The sequence below is a fragment of the Leguminivora glycinivorella genome, chromosome 17, assembly GCF_023078275.1.
Source record: "Leguminivora glycinivorella isolate SPB_JAAS2020 chromosome 17, LegGlyc_1.1, whole genome shotgun sequence".
NCBI lineage: Eukaryota > Metazoa > Arthropoda > Insecta > Lepidoptera > Tortricidae > Leguminivora > Leguminivora glycinivorella.
Window position 1 is genome coordinate 5,921,219 of NC_062987.1, and position 18,581 is coordinate 5,939,799.

The following is an 18,581-nucleotide window of genomic DNA, read 5'->3' on the forward strand; positions in this document are numbered from 1 at the left end:
TCTGTAGAATTGGGAGTTTGTGGAAATGGGAGTCTGTATAATTACGAATATGTTGAATTGAAATTTTGTAGAATACCAATTATGTAGAATTGTGAATGTGTAGAATCAAGATTCTGTAAAATTAAAATTATGTAAAATTGGGAATCTGTGGAATTGTGAATATGTAGAATCAAGATTCTGTAAAATTTAAATTATGTAGAATTGGGAGTCTGTAGAGATAGAAATCTGTAATACAAATCTGTAGAACTGGGCTATACGTACCTCTACGCTTAGAATAAATATTCCACTTTTAAATTAATTCATTTTATTCCAAGCCGAGTGACATACAATATGTTCCCAAAAAAGTGTAGCAATGAACGGGTTGAAAAGTATGTACCTACATTGTGATATTACAGTAACGTTGCTAGCCATCGCCTACACCATGATTCAATCCCAAATTACACTATCGATTTTTACGATATCCAATCTGGAAAGGCAAGTCAAAGTTGTAACATAGCTTGGTCATGATATTTCGGAATACATACATACATACCTACATAAGACGATACTTTAAATACTATTTAATGAATAATCGATGGAATCAGGCGTTACTTTGCGGAAATCCAGGATAATCAAAATCTAGAAAAATCCGTACGCACGGATTGACTAGCAGTCTACATAGCACGCACGACATCTATTCGCGGATTACTTAGCAAAGCTTAAGCTTCTAGATTTTGATTATTCATAATTTTAAAACAAAACGGGATTTAATTGCGTAAACATTTACATTTATATTTATATTTGATTATTCAATTAATAAAAAGATAGCACAGATTACCAATGTAGAGATTACTGACTCTCGAAAGTTAAAAACACCCGTCTGATCACGTGTATATTTCGCAAATGAAAACAATGCTCCCAAGAAAACAAGGAACAAGGTGGCTCGTGAAAGACACGAACGTTACAATGGTACCGCGGTCCCGTACAGAAGCCCTCGGATTCCGCAACATCCGCGAGTCCGTATTCGGAGGCACGGACCACGACACGTGCACGAAGCCTTGCGACAACCGAATACCTAGGAATCTCGCCGCACGGGGCAGAGTACAAACGAGTAGACTCTTTATGGCTGGTTTTAGTGTCACGCGGACCTACCGCACCGGACTAATATGTAGAGTTCAGGAAGCGTTTTAGAGTAAAGCGGACGGGTCCGCGCGGACGACAACTTCTACAACATCAACGTCAAACAAATTGTTTATGCTGATCGCTTCGCACGGTCGGTCCGCGTGACGCTAAAACCAGCCTAAAACGGCACGGCACAGCCTAGGGGCTGTCCATAAATTACGTCATCGATTTTTTCAGATTTTAGACCCCCCCCCCCCCTATAATCATCCTATCGTCATATCTTAATGACCCCCCCCCCCCTTCTCCCAAAATTGACGTCATTACCAGTTTGACAAAATAAAACATTGCAGATTTGAGAAAAATAGGGTATTATATGATTAAAACACTTGGTTATAGAATCATCTTTTATTATTTTTACTTTGGCAATAATCATTGATATAATATAACTACTTATAATATAATATAAATACATAGTATAAAACAAAGTCGCTTTCGCTGTCTGTCCCTATGTATGCTTAGATCTTTAAAACTACGCAACGGATTTTGATGCGGTTTTTTTAAATAGATAGACTGATTCTTAAAGAAGGTTTATATGTATAATACATTTAAGTACCACGGGCGAAGCCGGGGCGGGCAGCTAGTTAAGAATATAAATTTGTCTAAAAACCTTCTTTATTGATTGATTATTGCTTATAGTTTATGTAATTAATACAAATGCAATATTTTGTCGTCACAGAACTGACATTGAGTTAATTTTTGTTAACAACTTTCACTAATTTTGGGTCCCAATTTTTGAAAATGCCCAACTGTCAAGAGCTATAAATTTATTGGTTAATCTATCACTATCACACACATTATCATTCGTTCCATTCGTGCCAGCTCTTGTAAATTGACCTGTAAAAATCGTGACATCACATTAAAACCCAGCTGTGATGTTTATATGAAACTCTTTCAGCTCGAATAAACCCCTCTAGTGTTTTAATTATGCAGCAGTCACATTAACTACTACATAGTATGGTTTCACTGCTATTGATTTTCTACCTTCAAGCTTAACGTTTTAGAAATCATGTACATTTAATTGAATTAGTATGTTGTACATAATATTTAGCCTTTTACATTACATAATATTTTTGTTTACTAAAGGAACATATCTAAACATTGCCAATTTGCTTTAATTAATACACATTTAAACCGGACATTTTATCGTAGAAATAAGGTCATCGTGAAGTTTCTTACCTACTGCATTATCATTGTATGCAAATGAAGGCATTTAGCATCAGTTGCTACACGGCCTTTGGCATGAATTGGAGACCTACAGTCGTTCTAATGTTTTTAAGCTGTCTACTGAAATGGGGGTGGCAATGCTAATTCATTTAATCCATCTAACTACTTTATTGCATCTCATTTGTAGGAATTGTACATATGATATTAGGGCTAATGTTAGTATTTTGGCGGAACAGTTATCATCCACGCATGAAGTTCATGGTAAATGCTAAAGTTCTGATAAGTTCAAACTTGTTATCGCTGTAAATCCGGCAAAAATTGTGACTGTTGATGTTGAATGCATAAATATATACAAGTGCATTTGAATTATCTTTTATGCCACAATAGGTTCTAGGGCAAGCCTAAATTATAGGTAGTATAAACATTCGTCGCCGTGAAAAGTAACTGGTTATTTTCAACTTTTAACAGTCTCCATCAGATATATCGGAGCGGTCATGGTGCTCACAAATATCTGAAAACGCCTCTATTATCGAGGCGATAAGGCATGTTCAGATATTTTTGCGCACCCCGACCGCTCACGTAAATCTGATGGCGACTTACACTGTCTAATAGGGATGATCGGTTAGCGTGGCCTTTATTATGGTCGTATTTTTACGTCTAGGTCTTAAGGGGCCCATCGATTATCTGTCTGCCAAAATGATATGTGACAGTGACGCATAACACACTGACATAGTCCAGCGAACTGGTAATCCGTAGGCCCCTTAATAATCGTGTAAATAGTCCAGCAGCTGCCATCCCTATATAATGTTTGTTGGTGTTCACTGTTCAGTGTGGTGTTACGCTGGGTGAAATATTGTAAATTACCTATTGGATTTCTTTCTTATTGTAACCATACGTCGCAAGAACAGGAGCGAATTGCGGATATTTCATTGATCAGGATTTGTAGCAGTGAAAAATCTTGTTCTAACACTTTTCTTTTTTGGTATAAAGTAAACCATCTAGGTTTAATTTACAATTATTTTCATGCCGCTTAACTTCAAACTCGGGTAAATCCATCCTGCTTTAAGGTTGATTATGTATAAAAATATGTGACAATCCATCACAGAAAGGCCCTTATGGCAGGTATTGAGTTAGGCACAGATCCTAAATCTGCATTAAATAAGCTATCTAATACAAAAAAAATCATGGCCCTAGGCCACGTACTTTTTTTTTAAAAAATCATCAAGCATACACATGCTAAGTATTGCACTTTTGAGAAAACGTGAAAAGAAGTTTGAAACTCACTTTAAGGGTGTTCCCATTGGAAGTTACATAGATGACGATTGATTGTGTATCTCAAGGTACATTTCTTTGAGAATCAGTTGTGATTGTGTTTCATCGACTTCCAGATCATGAAAAATCGAGCTTTGATTAGGGCAAGTCGCTTATAAGAAAAAAATTAGGAAAACATATTTTTTTGGCTTTTCTTCTAATATGTTGCTATCTGAACTATAGTACATAGTTATATATGTTTCAACTTACATTTAAGGATAGAAATAAAATCCCATGGTTCATTAAATATGTATATTTTAATCAGAATATCACAATTAGAATATTTAACATCTGCTCCTATAATAATAATAATTTTCGTATAGAGACTTCTAAATTATATTTAATCAGTCTACACATTTATAACTAAAGTGTCAGAATTATTCTGCATGTCTTATTTTTTTATTTATAAATTTTTAAAGTTACATAAAAATCACAAATTATTGACTCCCATACATTTGGGAAAAGGGCCCTTATGACCATCACAGATAAAAATTACTCATTGCTAATGTATTTTATTATTTTAGTTACTTATCTTGTATTATAACAGAATACCAAAGAAAAAATGTTATATGAAGTAAACTTAAAATCTTGATCATTAATCAGTAATTCTCATAAAACGTTTATTATAATTATTAATTCACACAGTACCTACCAGATCGATTTGTAATTCTTAATATTTGTTTTTTAATTATTTAAGACACTTAGTATATCGGATGAAAACACATCTTACCACCGATAATGTCACCAATAAGGGACCATTCATAAACTACGTACCGTCAACTGCTGCAACATTGGCATCAACTGTGCCTATAATTGCATTTATAAATAAAGTGTTTGTTTCCTTAAGTTGAAGCCACGGGGCAATGTTGCAGCAGTTTACGGTAAGAATAAACTTTTTTATTTTAAAGTGACGACTAGGTACCTAAATCGGGTAATTTTTAAATTAGGTATCAAAGTACTTCATTGAATCGTACCTATATAACATAAACTAACTTATAAACGAAAGTTGTAAGTAATTACAACATTTTTTAACAACAGTTTTCATATTTTCGAACGCGCTCTGGCATAAGGGCCCTTTTCTACTAAACTTTGAGCTGAATTTTAATATAGAAATACTTAACGTACACTACTGAAACCAAGCTACAATTGCACGTCTATTCGTATATTTTACTATTTTGCATAAATTCAAAAATCGATAATTTCGAACGATTTTACAAAAACGTCGATATCTCCGTAACTAGAAACCGCCATAAGGGCCCTTTTCTTATGGATTGTCACATATATATAATCTGAAAAAGAGTCAACCTTATTTATTTATTTATTTTTAGCCTGCGTTAGTGTCCCACTGCTGGGCAAAGGCCTCCCCTCTCTTCCTCCACTCGACCCTATCACTCGCATTATTATAGCAGAATTAATGGATTTACCCGAGTTTGAAGTTAAGCGACACATTTATACTTGTAAGTTTTTCTTATGTAGGTAGGAACACAGACTAAATAATGAGAGATTGATATCGTTACCTCATTCTACCAAATAGCTTGGTCCTCTACTTATTTAAATTATAAGTAAAATTTACAAGTGTAGGTATCTGAAGCCATACAGATATTATGTTGACTTTCACTCTATGATGTGCTCGAAATTCGTTTCTGTTCTGCGACGTATGATTACGACTCTCATAAATCGCAACATTTGCTCCTATCATGTCTCAAATGGTTTCGCAAGGTCATTTCACCAAATTCAAGTTATGTAACCTACAATTAACGTTATAATCTTCCAATCGTTTCTCATTTTGTGACTGCTAACATCGTTTTAAAGAGTGGTTTTATTAAACAAGATTTGAACCGTGATTAAATTCTATTAAAAAGTCATTATCACTACATAGTATAAAACAAAGTCGCTTTCTCTGTCCCTATGTCCCTATGTATGCTTAAATCTTTAAAACTACGCAACGGATTTTGATGCGGTTTTTTTTAATAGATAGAGTGATTGTAGAGGAAGGTTTATATGTAGGTATAGTACCCGTGCGAAGCCGGGGCGGGTCGCTAGTATCTAATATGATATTAATGTTAAAACCTTGTGTATTATCTAGGTACTGAGGTCATTGTGCAACTACGTCAAGAATTGAAATGGCCATATGTACTGCAAAATGTTGTACGGTATAAGTGCAAATAAGTAATTCGAACTCGTGTCGATTTAAAACACTACGTTTGTGTTTTAATTTATCGCCACTCGTTTCGATTTTCTTATTTATCGTAATGTACTCATTTGGGGTAGCGTTCGTTTGGAGGTATTATTACTGAGCTGTAATTTAAGTTTTACTGAACCGTGAGTGAAGAGTGATCTCGTGCGCAGGTGTTCCGAGCGTGCACGCCGCCGGACGCCATCTCGCTGGTGTCGCGGCTGCTGGAGTACACGCCGGGCGCGCGGCTGTCGCCGCTGCAGGCGTGCGCGCACAGCTTCTTCGACGAGCTGCGCGAGCCGGCCGCGCGCCTGCCCAACGGGCGCGCGCTGCCGCCGCTCTTCAACTTCACGGAGTACGAGCTCAACATCCAGCCCTCGCTCAACGACTTCCTCAAGCCGCGCGCCGCGCCCGTCGCCGACCCGCACCTGCCCTCCGCCAGCCACCAGCCCGACGCCGACCAGGACCCGCCCGGTGAGTTAGCCCGCACCTTCTAGACCGTGTCTGTCCGACATTAACGCCGACCGTCAACTATAGTAGGACGATCGGGATCAGTATCGAGCTTGACAAGCGTGCGATTTGTTTTCCGATCGTAAAGTAAGAAAATTAGCTTGTTTTAACCGAGGTTTCTGGTTCAATTTCACTTTAATAATAAATTGAAACAAACACCCATAACTTTGAGTTATATTAATAACCATCGCTCGCCGTCGTCCTGCACCTGCGTGAGATGGGCATGGATAGCGGTCGTGTGAGTAACGGTCCCGTTTGTCGGCAGGAGAGAGCGCGGCGGGCAGCGGGCCGAGTGGGTCTCCGGGCGCGTCGTAGAGCCGCGCTCGACACCACGCAGCACCGGCCGCGAGCCTCGGAACCGAGCCGATACGGATTTTAGATTGAGAGTCATTCGTATGCTTACTAGACATAGTCCTTTTTATTGGCAGTCGGGGATAAATTTTATGCATAATAGGTGTTTTCGGCGAGTTATCGTGTGATACTGTAGTGTGATTGTCGATAAAGCTTGAGCTGTCGTAGTCGGTGAGAAGGGTAAATCCGCTGTAGATTCTGAACCGTCGCGACGTGATTACTTTGTACTTTTGTAAGCTCAAATTGTCTCTTTGTGTACATACCTTAAACGTTGAGTTGGAGAGTGACATTTACCGGGTGACGACAGATGACCCGGCCCGCCGTGCCGGGGCCGCCGTCGACGGCGCCACTGTACGGGCGTACCTTGCTTGGCCGTGTAATCAGTAGGGCAGACGTATTCTGTAGTGCATTAATGTATTTATTGTTGGAACGTATCACTAACTCATAAAACTTACGAAGCGTATGCCTAGTGTTATTTCAACGATGAAACTTAGCAGATGGTACATTTTTCGCATTCATAGGGAGCATACTTGTAAATTTTTATAACTAGCATAAACTGATCTCTCGAGATAATTTATAATGTTTAATGATAATAACTCAGAATATTGTATTTGTATAAACAATTCAGAGAATATAATTTTTTTAGATTTACTACATTATAGATTTTTTTCGGGCAACTTCTATATGTAATGACCTTTTTTTATTGCGGTGTACCTTATTAAGTCTTATCCAGAGCTGGATAAATGTAATCTATTTGATAGCACTGTCGATGTCCTAATGTAACGACATAGTTTTTCGATAATATTGTATTCTATATTCAATAAATGATATTTCTATTATATAAAAAATGTCATTGAAAACACTATGGTTATTAGTAGTCATTTATGAAACGGTGTATAAATAAAGCTATTTTCATTGTCATAGTTTTTAAGTACGTACCTATGCGAACTAATTTCGTTTTGCACTTCAATTGGGCATACAAACAAATTAGGCAAAGGTAGTAAACCTTTAATGTAGACTATCGAAATCTTTATTCGTGAAATACGTAGTCTCAGCGCGCGGCCACCGGCTTAGTCGCGCGTGCGCGCCGACTTACGAATAGAGGCATTTGAAACTTATTCAAGGTAGGTTAAAAATTATAGCGTTCTTCATCGGAATACTTTCCCTTCTCTACTAAGATATTGCTTCGTGAGAAAGGTCTCATTCATTTTCCATTTTCTTTAAATATGGTAATGTCATTAACGATATAATTGTTGTATTTGTGTATTCGGGGAGGTTATAGGTAGCTCGGACACCTAAACAGCCTACGTAATGTTGTAACCTATCCGTTAGTAGCACGGTCACGATTCACGTCCTAATAATGATTACAGTTGGTCGAAAGTTTTAAAACTGAACAAGTGTATATTCGTCGCAATCTCGACGTTATATATAGTCAAAATATTAAAGTAACGTATCGTTACATATACTTATACGCAATTATTTTATCTTTTACATGTAATGAAATATATGTGCTAGAATATTTTTTCTTTTTAGCATGCACCGCCTCGTACTTCCAAAATCCTCGTTTTACCTTTGAACCCTGAACGATGACTTTTAATTAGCTGTAAAATTATAGTATGTTAGGGATGTATCATCGCCATTCGGTGAGCGCGCGGCGCATCGATTTGAAATCACACCTAGTGGAGCTTAGTTGTCGTCAATAAGGCTATTGATTTGCTGACACCTTTATGTCTTGTAAATATATTATAATTATCTTTGTGGTATGACTCTGAGTGCCGTTTATCGGTTTTCGGGTGGGCGTAGGCTAGGAGGGTGAAGCCAGCGCCTGGTATTTGTACCGGGTGTGTAGCGCCTTGTACCGGGTGCGTGCCACCCTGTACCTGGTTTGTTCCGCCCTGTACCGGGTGTGTGCCGCCCTGTACCGGGTGTGTGCCGCCCTGTACCGGGTGTGTGGCGCCCCGTACCGGGCGCGGATGACCCGGTACCGGACGCCCGCGGCCTGCGACCGCCGGCACCGCAGCGGGCTCGGGGCAGTAGTTTAGATACGCATATTTTTATTAAGTCTATAATATGGATTTTGTAATCGACGTCGCTTCTAAAGACCCTCTGTGTAAAAAGATTAAGACATACTAGTGACCTGAATGTATGAAAATGATGTTTATTGAACTTTATCCCACTGAATTCTCACTCTCACGTTTTGCGTGCACATTTACTACCTTTATGAGAATTTCCGTATATAAAACACATAGTTCGAAATGGGGTTATGACTTATAAATTATTTAAAGTAAAAGGACTTTTTATTATTACTATTACTGTAATATTAAATTTAATAGTGAGTGAAATTTGTATTTTGTTTTAAATTTGTTTAACTGAAATTGAATACATCATAACACCCATATCGTTGTTAGTTATGAATGAAAATAACATAATTATAAAAGTAAATATTAAATGAATAGTATATTTGTTTTTTTATTTTAGCAATAACCATCCCTTAGTAGGCAAAACCCTTTAAATATTTATTTATTGTATTTGATAACAAAGAGTCAGTGATACACTATCCGCTATCATTCGACGAGAAGAGATAAAAAGTTGTGCCGCTCCGGCAACAAAATGAAAGTAATGAAATGAACAAACCAAGAAGTAGTAAAGAAGCGGAGAAATCAATAACAATCACTGGTTAAAGTGGGACGAAGTCCCCAGTACATCTCGACCTTATTTGAAGATAAGGGTCAGAAAGACTCGTTGAACTTGCATTGAACCGATTTTTTTAGCGCGCGTTGCCGCGTTGTTTCAAAACCATAAGGCCGCTGTACACATAGGGCCAACGGTTGGACCAACCCTTCGACCAACCCCTTGGCCAAGCGTGTAGAGGGCTACTTGGCCGTACGATGGCAGTTGGCGCCAGCGCTGGCCGGCCAAGCGACTGGTGTCGGTTTTTTGTCCACACAGCAAAGGATCTTGGTGCCAATGGCCAACTGCGTTCACACGTTAGCGCCTCATTCAGTTTGTCGTCAGCCGTCAAAGAGGACAGTAGTGAAAGATTTACGAAAATAATAAGTTTATCTATGCCAATAATAGTGTTGATTTTAGGAAATGCAATAAATACCCTTGCAATTAATTGTTTAATGTATTGCCTAAAATAGATAAATGTGCTTATCAGAATATCAAAAAATTGTTAATATTTCAGATAATTTAATTTTATCACGAGGTTATTATTTATTAATTAAATTTTGCTGACAACGTAAATGACCTAGAATTACGAATACCTTTTCCATTCTACGTCCATCTTTTATGAAGGGCCAATGCCAAGTGATTGGTTCACCAATGTGAATGTGTAAACAGCTACTCTTATCTTGGCCAAGGGGCTGCTCAAAGGGTTGGCCCAACCGTTGGCCCCATGTGTACAGCGGCCACATAGGGGTGTAGATTCTGCATGGCCGTATCAAGCCTGTTCTGTGCCTGGCGTCCACTGGGCTCGCCGAAACTCGCTTTCTGCATTTCTTATGAGACTGCGTCCATTAAGGCGAAATCAAGCCGCGTCCAATCGCATTCAAAATGTATGAGGACTCGATTCCGCCTCGGGCGACAAAGTTGCTCGGCGACTTACGTATTTGTATGAAAAGTTGCGTCGCTTCGTGAGCGCACTTTCATACTATTTTAGCCCATGGTCGCGACAAAAAAGTCGCCCGTGGGCGCACCCTCTTAGGGTGCGCGCCCACGGGGGCAACAGTTGCTCGGCGACTTTCGTATTTGTATGAAAAGTTGCGTCGCCTCGTGTGCGCACTTTCATACTAGGCCACGGTCGCGACAAAAAAGTCGCCGGCAACAGTTGCCCGTGTGCGCGCTTTCTTACTGCATTTCACTTCTACTTATTATTCCTGGATGGCGCCAGCTTATTGGTCTATGTTTGGGCCCACTTTGGTCCATGTCCATTGCACAGATAAAGAATTTGATACGTGAGAGCGAGATGATTTTTTTCTCTCTCTCATACATATGAATGACAGTGACATCACGGAAGTATAACTAAAGCATGGAAGCCATGCTAAAATAAGAGCTCGGTGACATGTATCTTACTCACACCACACTATTACCTTTTTTATATGAGCGAAAGAGACATTATTCCACAATTTATTTCGTTTTCTCGAAGGTTGTCCCTAAATGCTGATGTCAAAACGGACCTGGGGTCCATTTATTATACGGCAAAATTAAATATACGTTTGTCATTTCACACTCGGTCTCCATCTTTGACAACTGTACATAGTCGTATTATATTGGTTCGAGTTTTTAGCGCGACTTCGATGGTCGTCTTGACGATATTTATTTATTTTGTGAGGATTTCTGATAGATCGTGAAAAAAATAGCTCAGTGTATATTTGTGATAGTTCCAAGTTTAATTTCTGACTATGGCTTGTGTGATCAAGTGTTGCAAATCACACTCAGGAAGAAAAGAAAACACGCAAGAGGTTATATCATTTCATTGGTAAGTTTCTTGAGTTTTAGATAATATTTATTGATTCGACCTGGCAGAAATATAAATATACATATTAGTAGTTTATACAATTCAAATCTTATTCAATTCTGTATAGATTATTGCATATTTTTTGGAAGTTTTCTCAAACTCGGAAAGGTTATGTTTTTTAGCATAGTGATGTGATGTGTTTTATCGACCTTGCAATAATAACTTATCAATATTCATACCTTAAGAACGCCATCAATGATTATTGTTCTTTGTTATGATTCTCTTGTTATTTAGCTATTTTACAAATCCAACTTTATATATTTCTTAGATTTCCGAAGAAGAAGACCGGAAACACGAAGTTCAAGGTGCGATGCTCGCGGTTCCTTTACTCCCAAGACTCCACCAAAAAGAAGGCCAAGAAGCTGAAATGGAGCAGGCCCCCAGATGTCTCCCCAGGTGTCTACCTTTGACAATTGTACATAATCGTATTATATTAGATCAAATATCTCGGCGGTCGTCTGGCCGATTTTTAATTTAATTGTGTTTATTCCTGATAGATAGTTGATGATCCTGCTAAATTCTTATTTGTGATGTGTTCAAGTTCCTTGTGTGATTATGGCTTGTGTGATTGTGGACTGTAATTCACGTACATGGAGAAAAGAAAACTCCCAAGAACCTGCTGTGTTTCATTAGTGAATTTCGGTCAGTTATTGATACTAATATTTGTAGGATCTAAACAAAGCATAAAATACGATCTTTTCATAGTTTATATAATAACTACTACCATGTTAAATTCTGCATAATTTTGTGCATGTTTTTTTCAAAGTTTCTCCAAACTGTTTTTAGGTTATGTTTTTGTACTAGTGATGTGTCATTTTTATCGACGTCCCGACATTAACTCTATTGACATTCTTGCATTGAAAAGGACATAAAAATGATTAATGATGATCCGGTATCACAGACTGGGTAAATGGTAATGTAACATTTCTAGTGAATTAAACTTATAGTATTTTTTAGTTTTCCAGATATTCTCAAACATTATTAAAAATAAACTAAAAATAGGTGAAACTATTGAAATAATAAATTTTGGTACCTACACTGCCGTTTTGTTTTATTTTCTATTTGATAGAGAAAATATTATTGAGGTAAGTATAAGTAGATTCTTGAGTGGTGGACTAGAAATTAATAGAAGGATGCTACATGAATTAAATTACTTCTAAATTAGGTCTTTGCGTAAGGAGAAGAGAAGAATGTATTTATTTGTTTTATACTCTTATCTCCCATCTTCTATTTTTTACAAACTATTTAGGCCGATAATACACTATCATAGAAATATAGTCATAGACAACATGCCGTCCTTTTTTTCACGTTACAGAAAAAGGGAGGCATACAGACCTATGATCAGAGATATAGGTATGATAATATAATATTAGGACTTGGTAAGAGAAGAGAAGTGACCGTTTATGTAGGTAAGTACATAAACAAACCATTTATTTGCAATCAGTAGGTACGGTTAGCCAAGAAGGCAAGAATGTATGAATATATGACTTTCATAGCCAAAAAGCCACATAACAATCCAAATGAAATGTTTATATCAATATTGTATGTTTTCGTTACTTTTATATATATAACGTTTATGTTATTTTTAAGGTGAGAACGTAAGTAAGTGCATATTTTATCGATAATTGAATCGACAAAGTAACATCCCTAGCTAACACAAAACCAGGGACCACCTACCAAAAAGAGAAATAACTAGCATATATCCATCCTTTTTCAATACATTATCTAAGTCATAAGGAAGTCAAGGATGAGTATATGCATTTTACACGAATTTTTATTAGGGGGGCTTGAGTGACATGCTCAGGCACTTGCACAGTGCACAGGCGCCGCCTGGCGATGGTCTGGCGGGATAAAATGTCAGTATAAAGTTGTGCAGGAAAAAGTTGAAGTATGAAGCGCTTTATCCATTACGTCATCTTTGAACTAGAAATAAATAGTGTATACATTGCATAAAACCGTATGTTACCGTCGTGTTGTGATCAGTCCGGTAGTGCAAACACCACATAAATACTAAGGCTCCCCACAGACAGTCTTAAAAATTCATAATCTTAAAAAAAAAATTGTATGCAATTGACACTGACAGATCTGTCAGTGTTTTGTCAGTGTCAGTTAGAACTGTCAGATTGCATACAAGTTTTTTTTAAGATTATGAATTTTTAAGACTGTCTGTGGGGAGCCTTACGCGTTCATTTTGTTTATGGTACAAGCTGTCAAAATTATGTCAAATCAAATGACTCAAAAGTCAGACAGAATGTCAAAATTGTCAAATGTTAAGTAAAAGAATAACAGAATAACAATACAGAAATGTTAATAAATGTAATATCTTGCGATTTTCTTAAGTATTACTATCAAATATATTAAATGCTAACTTACTTGCATTCATAGTGCTCCTCAATACTATACTTTGATATGATATGAACAACTTTTATAGTTGTAAAATAGTTTGGGAGGCGTACCGTGTCAGCAATCTTTTTTGTGTATTTTCTAATAATTTACAAACATGCACGAGGCATATGAAGTGTCCCACCTTCTTAATCTTACGGTCCAAATAGAAGCTATTGCAGCATATGGTAAGTAAAGCTTAAAGTATTCATTGTCTTGATCCGATATTACGCAAATATCTCATTAATATTTTGTGTATAAACTTATAATGGCAACAATAATATAATTACTAATTTAGTTCTGAGTTTGCCTTCAGCAGTGATTAACTAATTATACAAACACTTGTTTTGTAATGGCAACCTACTTATATTTTCTGTAGATGACCACCTGATACTGGGGACCAGGCAGGGCCACCTGATGATGTATTCGCTGTCAGCCACTAACGGGAATCAGAAATATGAGCTACAACTCTTACAGTATTGTAAGAATTTTAGTAAGAAACCTATTCAGCAAATTGAAGTCATCCCAGGTGAGAAATAGAGGTGTCATGTGTGTTGAAAGGTGACTTGCCAGTGATGAGTAGTAATAATTAATAAAATAAAATATTATGCATGCAAAATGTTTCAATGGTCACTTTACATATTTTACACTGAATTAGCTCAATATAAAATATATTCCTGCAAAGTTAAACTATCTAAATATTTAATTACATTATATTTTAATTATATCATTATTATATGAAAGGAAAGCGATTTAAATTTGGTCTATTTAATGCAGGATCCTTATGCAATGGTCAAAAACATAATGAGCTAATTGCAGCTATGGAACGTCATCAACCTGATGTGATTGCTATAAATGAGACGTGGCTGCGGGCGGGCGAGGCGGCGCGCGCGCCGGCCGTGCGCGGCTATAGGCTGCGCCACGTGCCGCGCACGCTCGGTACTCGTAAGGCTGGTGGTGGTGTGGGTTTCTACATCAAAAGTGGTCTGAGAGTGCAGATATGCGAACATGTAAGTTTTCCTGACGTGGAGCAAATGTGGATGAAGACTAAAATAAACTCTGTACGTTTTCTTATAGGGACCGCATACCGTCCGCCATGGCTTGACACTAACTTATTTTTGGAGGCCTTAAGTGATACTATTGCTTCGTTTGCAAATTATGACCAAATAATACTATGTGGGGATTTTAATATAGATCTTCTGAATGAAAATTGCCCTAAGACCAAGTCAGTTTCTAAGTTTTTGTCCTTGAATAACATACAGAACCATATAAAAGGGGCAACTCACTTTAGAGAAAACAGTGCCACTCTTATTGATCTCATATGTACAAATGCTAGTGTACATAATTCTGAGATTGACCATGTAGTGGAATTAGGAGGTCACGCGTTAGTGTTTGTCGAGTTAACAGTAAAATGCCTAAAACCTAAACCTAAAATCATTATGAATCGATCATTAAAAAATATAGATATTAATAAGTTTGATAAAGATGTTGCCCTTATTAACTGGGGTTACATCAATACCTTGACTAACCTTGAGGCTAAAGTGTCATTATTAAATGAAAACATTCTACAGTTATTTGATACCTACGCTCCTATGCGTAAGCAAGTCATAAAATCATCTTCCAAACCTTGGCTAACTCCAAACGTACGGTACATGATGACTCTCCGTAATAAGGCTCAAAGAAAGTATAGACTCACCAAATCTGATCAAGATAAAACTAATTATAAGAACTTGAAACATCTAGTAAATACCAGCTTACATTTCGAACAAAAGTCTTACTTTAATCAAAACATTAATCTTAATCTTAACCACCCTAAACTCCTTTGGAAAAATCTTAAAACAAATGTTTTGCCCAATTTCAAAACCGAAGCAGAGGTACCAAAACAGTTTGATGATCCTACGGCTATGAATAAAACCTTTTTAGACGTTCCTGGTAATAATGTACCTAACCACGACAGCATAATGTATTTTGAGAATAATGTATATTGTAACTCATCCTTCCAATTATCTACAGTGACTGTTAGCGTTGTCAGTAAAATAATACTCTACACTAAGTCTAACGCCATAGGTTATGATGGTATTAATTTTGATATGATTTTGTTAACGCTTCCACGCACCTTGGGTGTTATTACTGATTTGATAAATTGCTCAATTACTACCTCGACTGTTCCATCAATATGGAAAACAGCTGTAGTACGTCCTATTCCTAAAACAAACGATCCCAAAGATCTAAACGATTTTCGACCTATAAGTATATTGCCTTATTTATCCAAAATTCTAGAAAAAGTAGTTTATGACCAAGTATCCAAGTACCTAGAAAATAATAACATTCTACCTGATATGCAGTCGGGCTTTAGGCGTGGCCGTAGCACGAGTACGGCGCTTACCGATGTCGTGGATGAAATTCTCTCGGCCCAAGATCTAGGTAAAGGAACTGTTTTGGTGCTTCTTGATTTCTCGAGAGCCTTTGACTGCATCAATGTTCAACTACTCTTGGCAAAGCTTCATTATTATGGTTTTGAACCCCGCACTATCAGATGGTTTGAGAGTTACTTCAAGAACAGGAAACAGCTGGTAAAACTAACTCGCAGTGACGGTAGCTCCACATCATCAGAGCCAATATCTGTGTCAAGAGGCGTTCCGCAAGGTTCTATTTTGGGACCCTTGCTCTTTATATTATATAGTACCGACATCGTCAAATGCATTCATCATTGTAAATACCAACTATATGCTGACGACCTGCAAATTTATTTTTCTTTCTCTCCCCAGGACACTGACTCAGCAGTCACTAAAATTAACTCTGATTTAAAACGCATTTCAGAATGGGCAACAGAAAACTGCCTGGTTCTAAACCCCTTAAGTCAAAATATATGATTCTAGGTTCAGCGCATCAGACAAATCTCATTACAGCCTTCAATCCTGTACTAGAAATGAATGGTATGAATGTGGTTCGAGTTGCCGAGGCGAGGAACCTCGGGCTTTTAATGGATAGCAACCTACGCTTCGAAAATCACATAACTGAAACATTTCAGTATTGTATGTACCGCTTAAAAGTTTTATACAACGTGCGGGAATTTCTGAGTGTCGATCTGCGAGTGAGATTATGCGAGGCTCTTATTCTGTCGAAATTAAATTACTGCATCACTGTATACGGACCTTGCCTCTTGTCCCGCTCGCAGCGCTGCATTCAGAGGGTCCAAAATGCATGTGCCAGGTTCTGCTACAATATTCCTCCGCGGACTCATGTCACTCCGTTCTTAAATAAGGGCAATTGTCTAAAAATGCTACCACGTCAGGAATTAATGTTGGCATGCTTACTGTTTGATGTAATAAACTCTCAGACCCCAAGGTACCTACACGAAAAACTAATTTGGTTAACAAATAGAAGTTGTCACTCGGTAAGGGCTCCGCGTATTATGATGCTACAGCCTCAAAAATACCGTACCGCTGCTTTTAGGGGAAGTTTTAAGTACTCCGCTACAAAATGTTGGAATAACATACCTCCACCACTACGAATACTAAAGAATAAAGTTCATTTTAAAACAAAGTTACGACAACACTTATTAGAAACTCAGAAAAGAAGTTCTTAAAATGTAACCCCATCTCGCTCACCATTTGTCCTTTATATTTCCACATCATGATTATAATTCTGTTACCGATAACTAATCATTGTACATTGTAATATCATTCCTATTCTGTTTACATACCTACTTTACTCTTATTGCGTTTAATGAACATTATATACTTGTAATAATATTTTGCTTATTTATTATCTACTCGTACACTCTATAAATATAATATATATCGACTTGCGCTGCACTAGGTCGTTCCCTTAGTATTAAGTTTATAAGGTTCTGACGGAAGATCAGCGCTGCGGCTTCCGTAGCATGTATGCTGAGTCAGCGCCTATTCTATACCACAACTGACATTCCACGACCAATACTTCAGTTAAATTAATAAGTGTCCTAATTATTGTATAATGTTATGTTAAGTCTTTTTAGTATTTCGTCTTTCTTTATTTTGTTTTGTGTTGCAAAGCATGTTAGTTTGTGGTTGAATAAAGAATTTATCTATCTATCTATCTATCTAATGAATAATCTGTTTAGCCACCAGAAGCGATGTTTCTCGGACATTGCATCCTAAATCTTTTGAAATAGAAGCTAAGGCCAGTATATAATTATAATAAATTGATAAGAGTTGTCTTATATGTTACCTTGATATTTTCTTTAACTCAGATGTTGCCTTGGGCCTGGACTCTTTTGATGTTCCCTCTCCTAAATCCACTACTTATAATACTGTAAAACTCTGGTTTCAGGTGATAACCTTCTGTTGTGTCTCACCGATAACATACTCACAACACATGATATCAAAGGTGTGAATTTTCCACTCTTGAAGACATTCTCTCAAACAAAAGGTGCATCCCTTTTTGCTATTGACAATAAGGTAAAGTAACAAGAAAATCACAACTGCTTGGCTAATACATTGAAACTTACTGCTTACTGCTAGCCTTTCTCCGCAGACGTTTTGTCTGGTTGCCTTTGGCATAGGCCTCTCCCATATTTCTCCATGTTTCTCTGTCTAGAGCTCTATCTATCTTGTTTGAAAGCTTTGCTTGGGAAGAATTAGTGGGGAGTGTTCTTAGCCATGTTTGATGTTTCATAAAAATCCGTACACTATGTCGCAATCGGGGGTTTTATCAAAATTTTAATTTTGTGGTTAGGTTAGTTTTTGTATTGAAGATATTAGAAGGTTTTACAAGCTTTTATTTAACTGGCAATGTATGTATATTCACATCACATCACCTCACTTCCTGCAAGCTAAACTGGGCCCACATTGAGCTGAAACTTCACATTACATTATTACATACAATATGTATGTACCATGGAATGTTTAAAAATGCAACATAATTGGCTTTGGGACTATTAGAATTGTAAAACACTGATTTAAACTTTCACGACTAATACACGTAACTATTTGAAATGTTGATTAAGTCCCGTTTTAAAAATAA

The 18,581-nt window shown here is 37.2% G+C and overlaps 2 protein-coding genes and 1 long non-coding RNA gene across 10 annotated transcripts in view; 2 read left to right on the forward strand and 1 right to left on the reverse strand.

Moving 5' to 3' along the window:
* LOC125235191 (glycogen synthase kinase-3 beta) overlaps positions 1–9,131 on the forward strand; it is a 97,984-nt gene extending 88,853 nt beyond the window's left edge. For all 8 annotated transcript variants that reach the window (XM_048141657.1, XM_048141658.1, XM_048141659.1 and 5 more), the window contains 2 exons: positions 5,986–6,286; positions 6,588–9,131. In XM_048141657.1, coding sequence (XP_047997614.1) covers positions 5,986–6,286; positions 6,588–6,637 — 351 coding nt within the window. In that variant the 3' untranslated portion in view covers positions 6,638–9,131. The remainder of the gene's footprint in view (positions 1–5,985; positions 6,287–6,587) is intronic.
* Positions 1–18,581, reverse strand: part of LOC125235197 — a 19,159-nt gene continuing 578 nt past the window's right edge. Inside the window, exons 2-3 of the long non-coding RNA XR_007178060.1 lie at positions 10,372–10,374; positions 1–251 (exon numbers count right to left, since the gene is read on the reverse strand). This is a non-coding gene — a long non-coding RNA (uncharacterized LOC125235197). The remainder of the gene's footprint in view (positions 252–10,371; positions 10,375–18,581) is intronic.
* The window catches only part of LOC125235190 (vam6/Vps39-like protein), a 17,560-nt gene continuing 12,446 nt past the window's right edge, over positions 13,468–18,581 (forward strand). Inside the window, exons 1-3 of the mRNA XM_048141656.1 lie at positions 13,468–13,762; positions 13,954–14,103; positions 17,889–18,016. Coding sequence (XP_047997613.1) covers positions 13,693–13,762; positions 13,954–14,103; positions 17,889–18,016 — 348 coding nt within the window. The 5' untranslated portion in view covers positions 13,468–13,692. The remainder of the gene's footprint in view (positions 13,763–13,953; positions 14,104–17,888; positions 18,017–18,581) is intronic.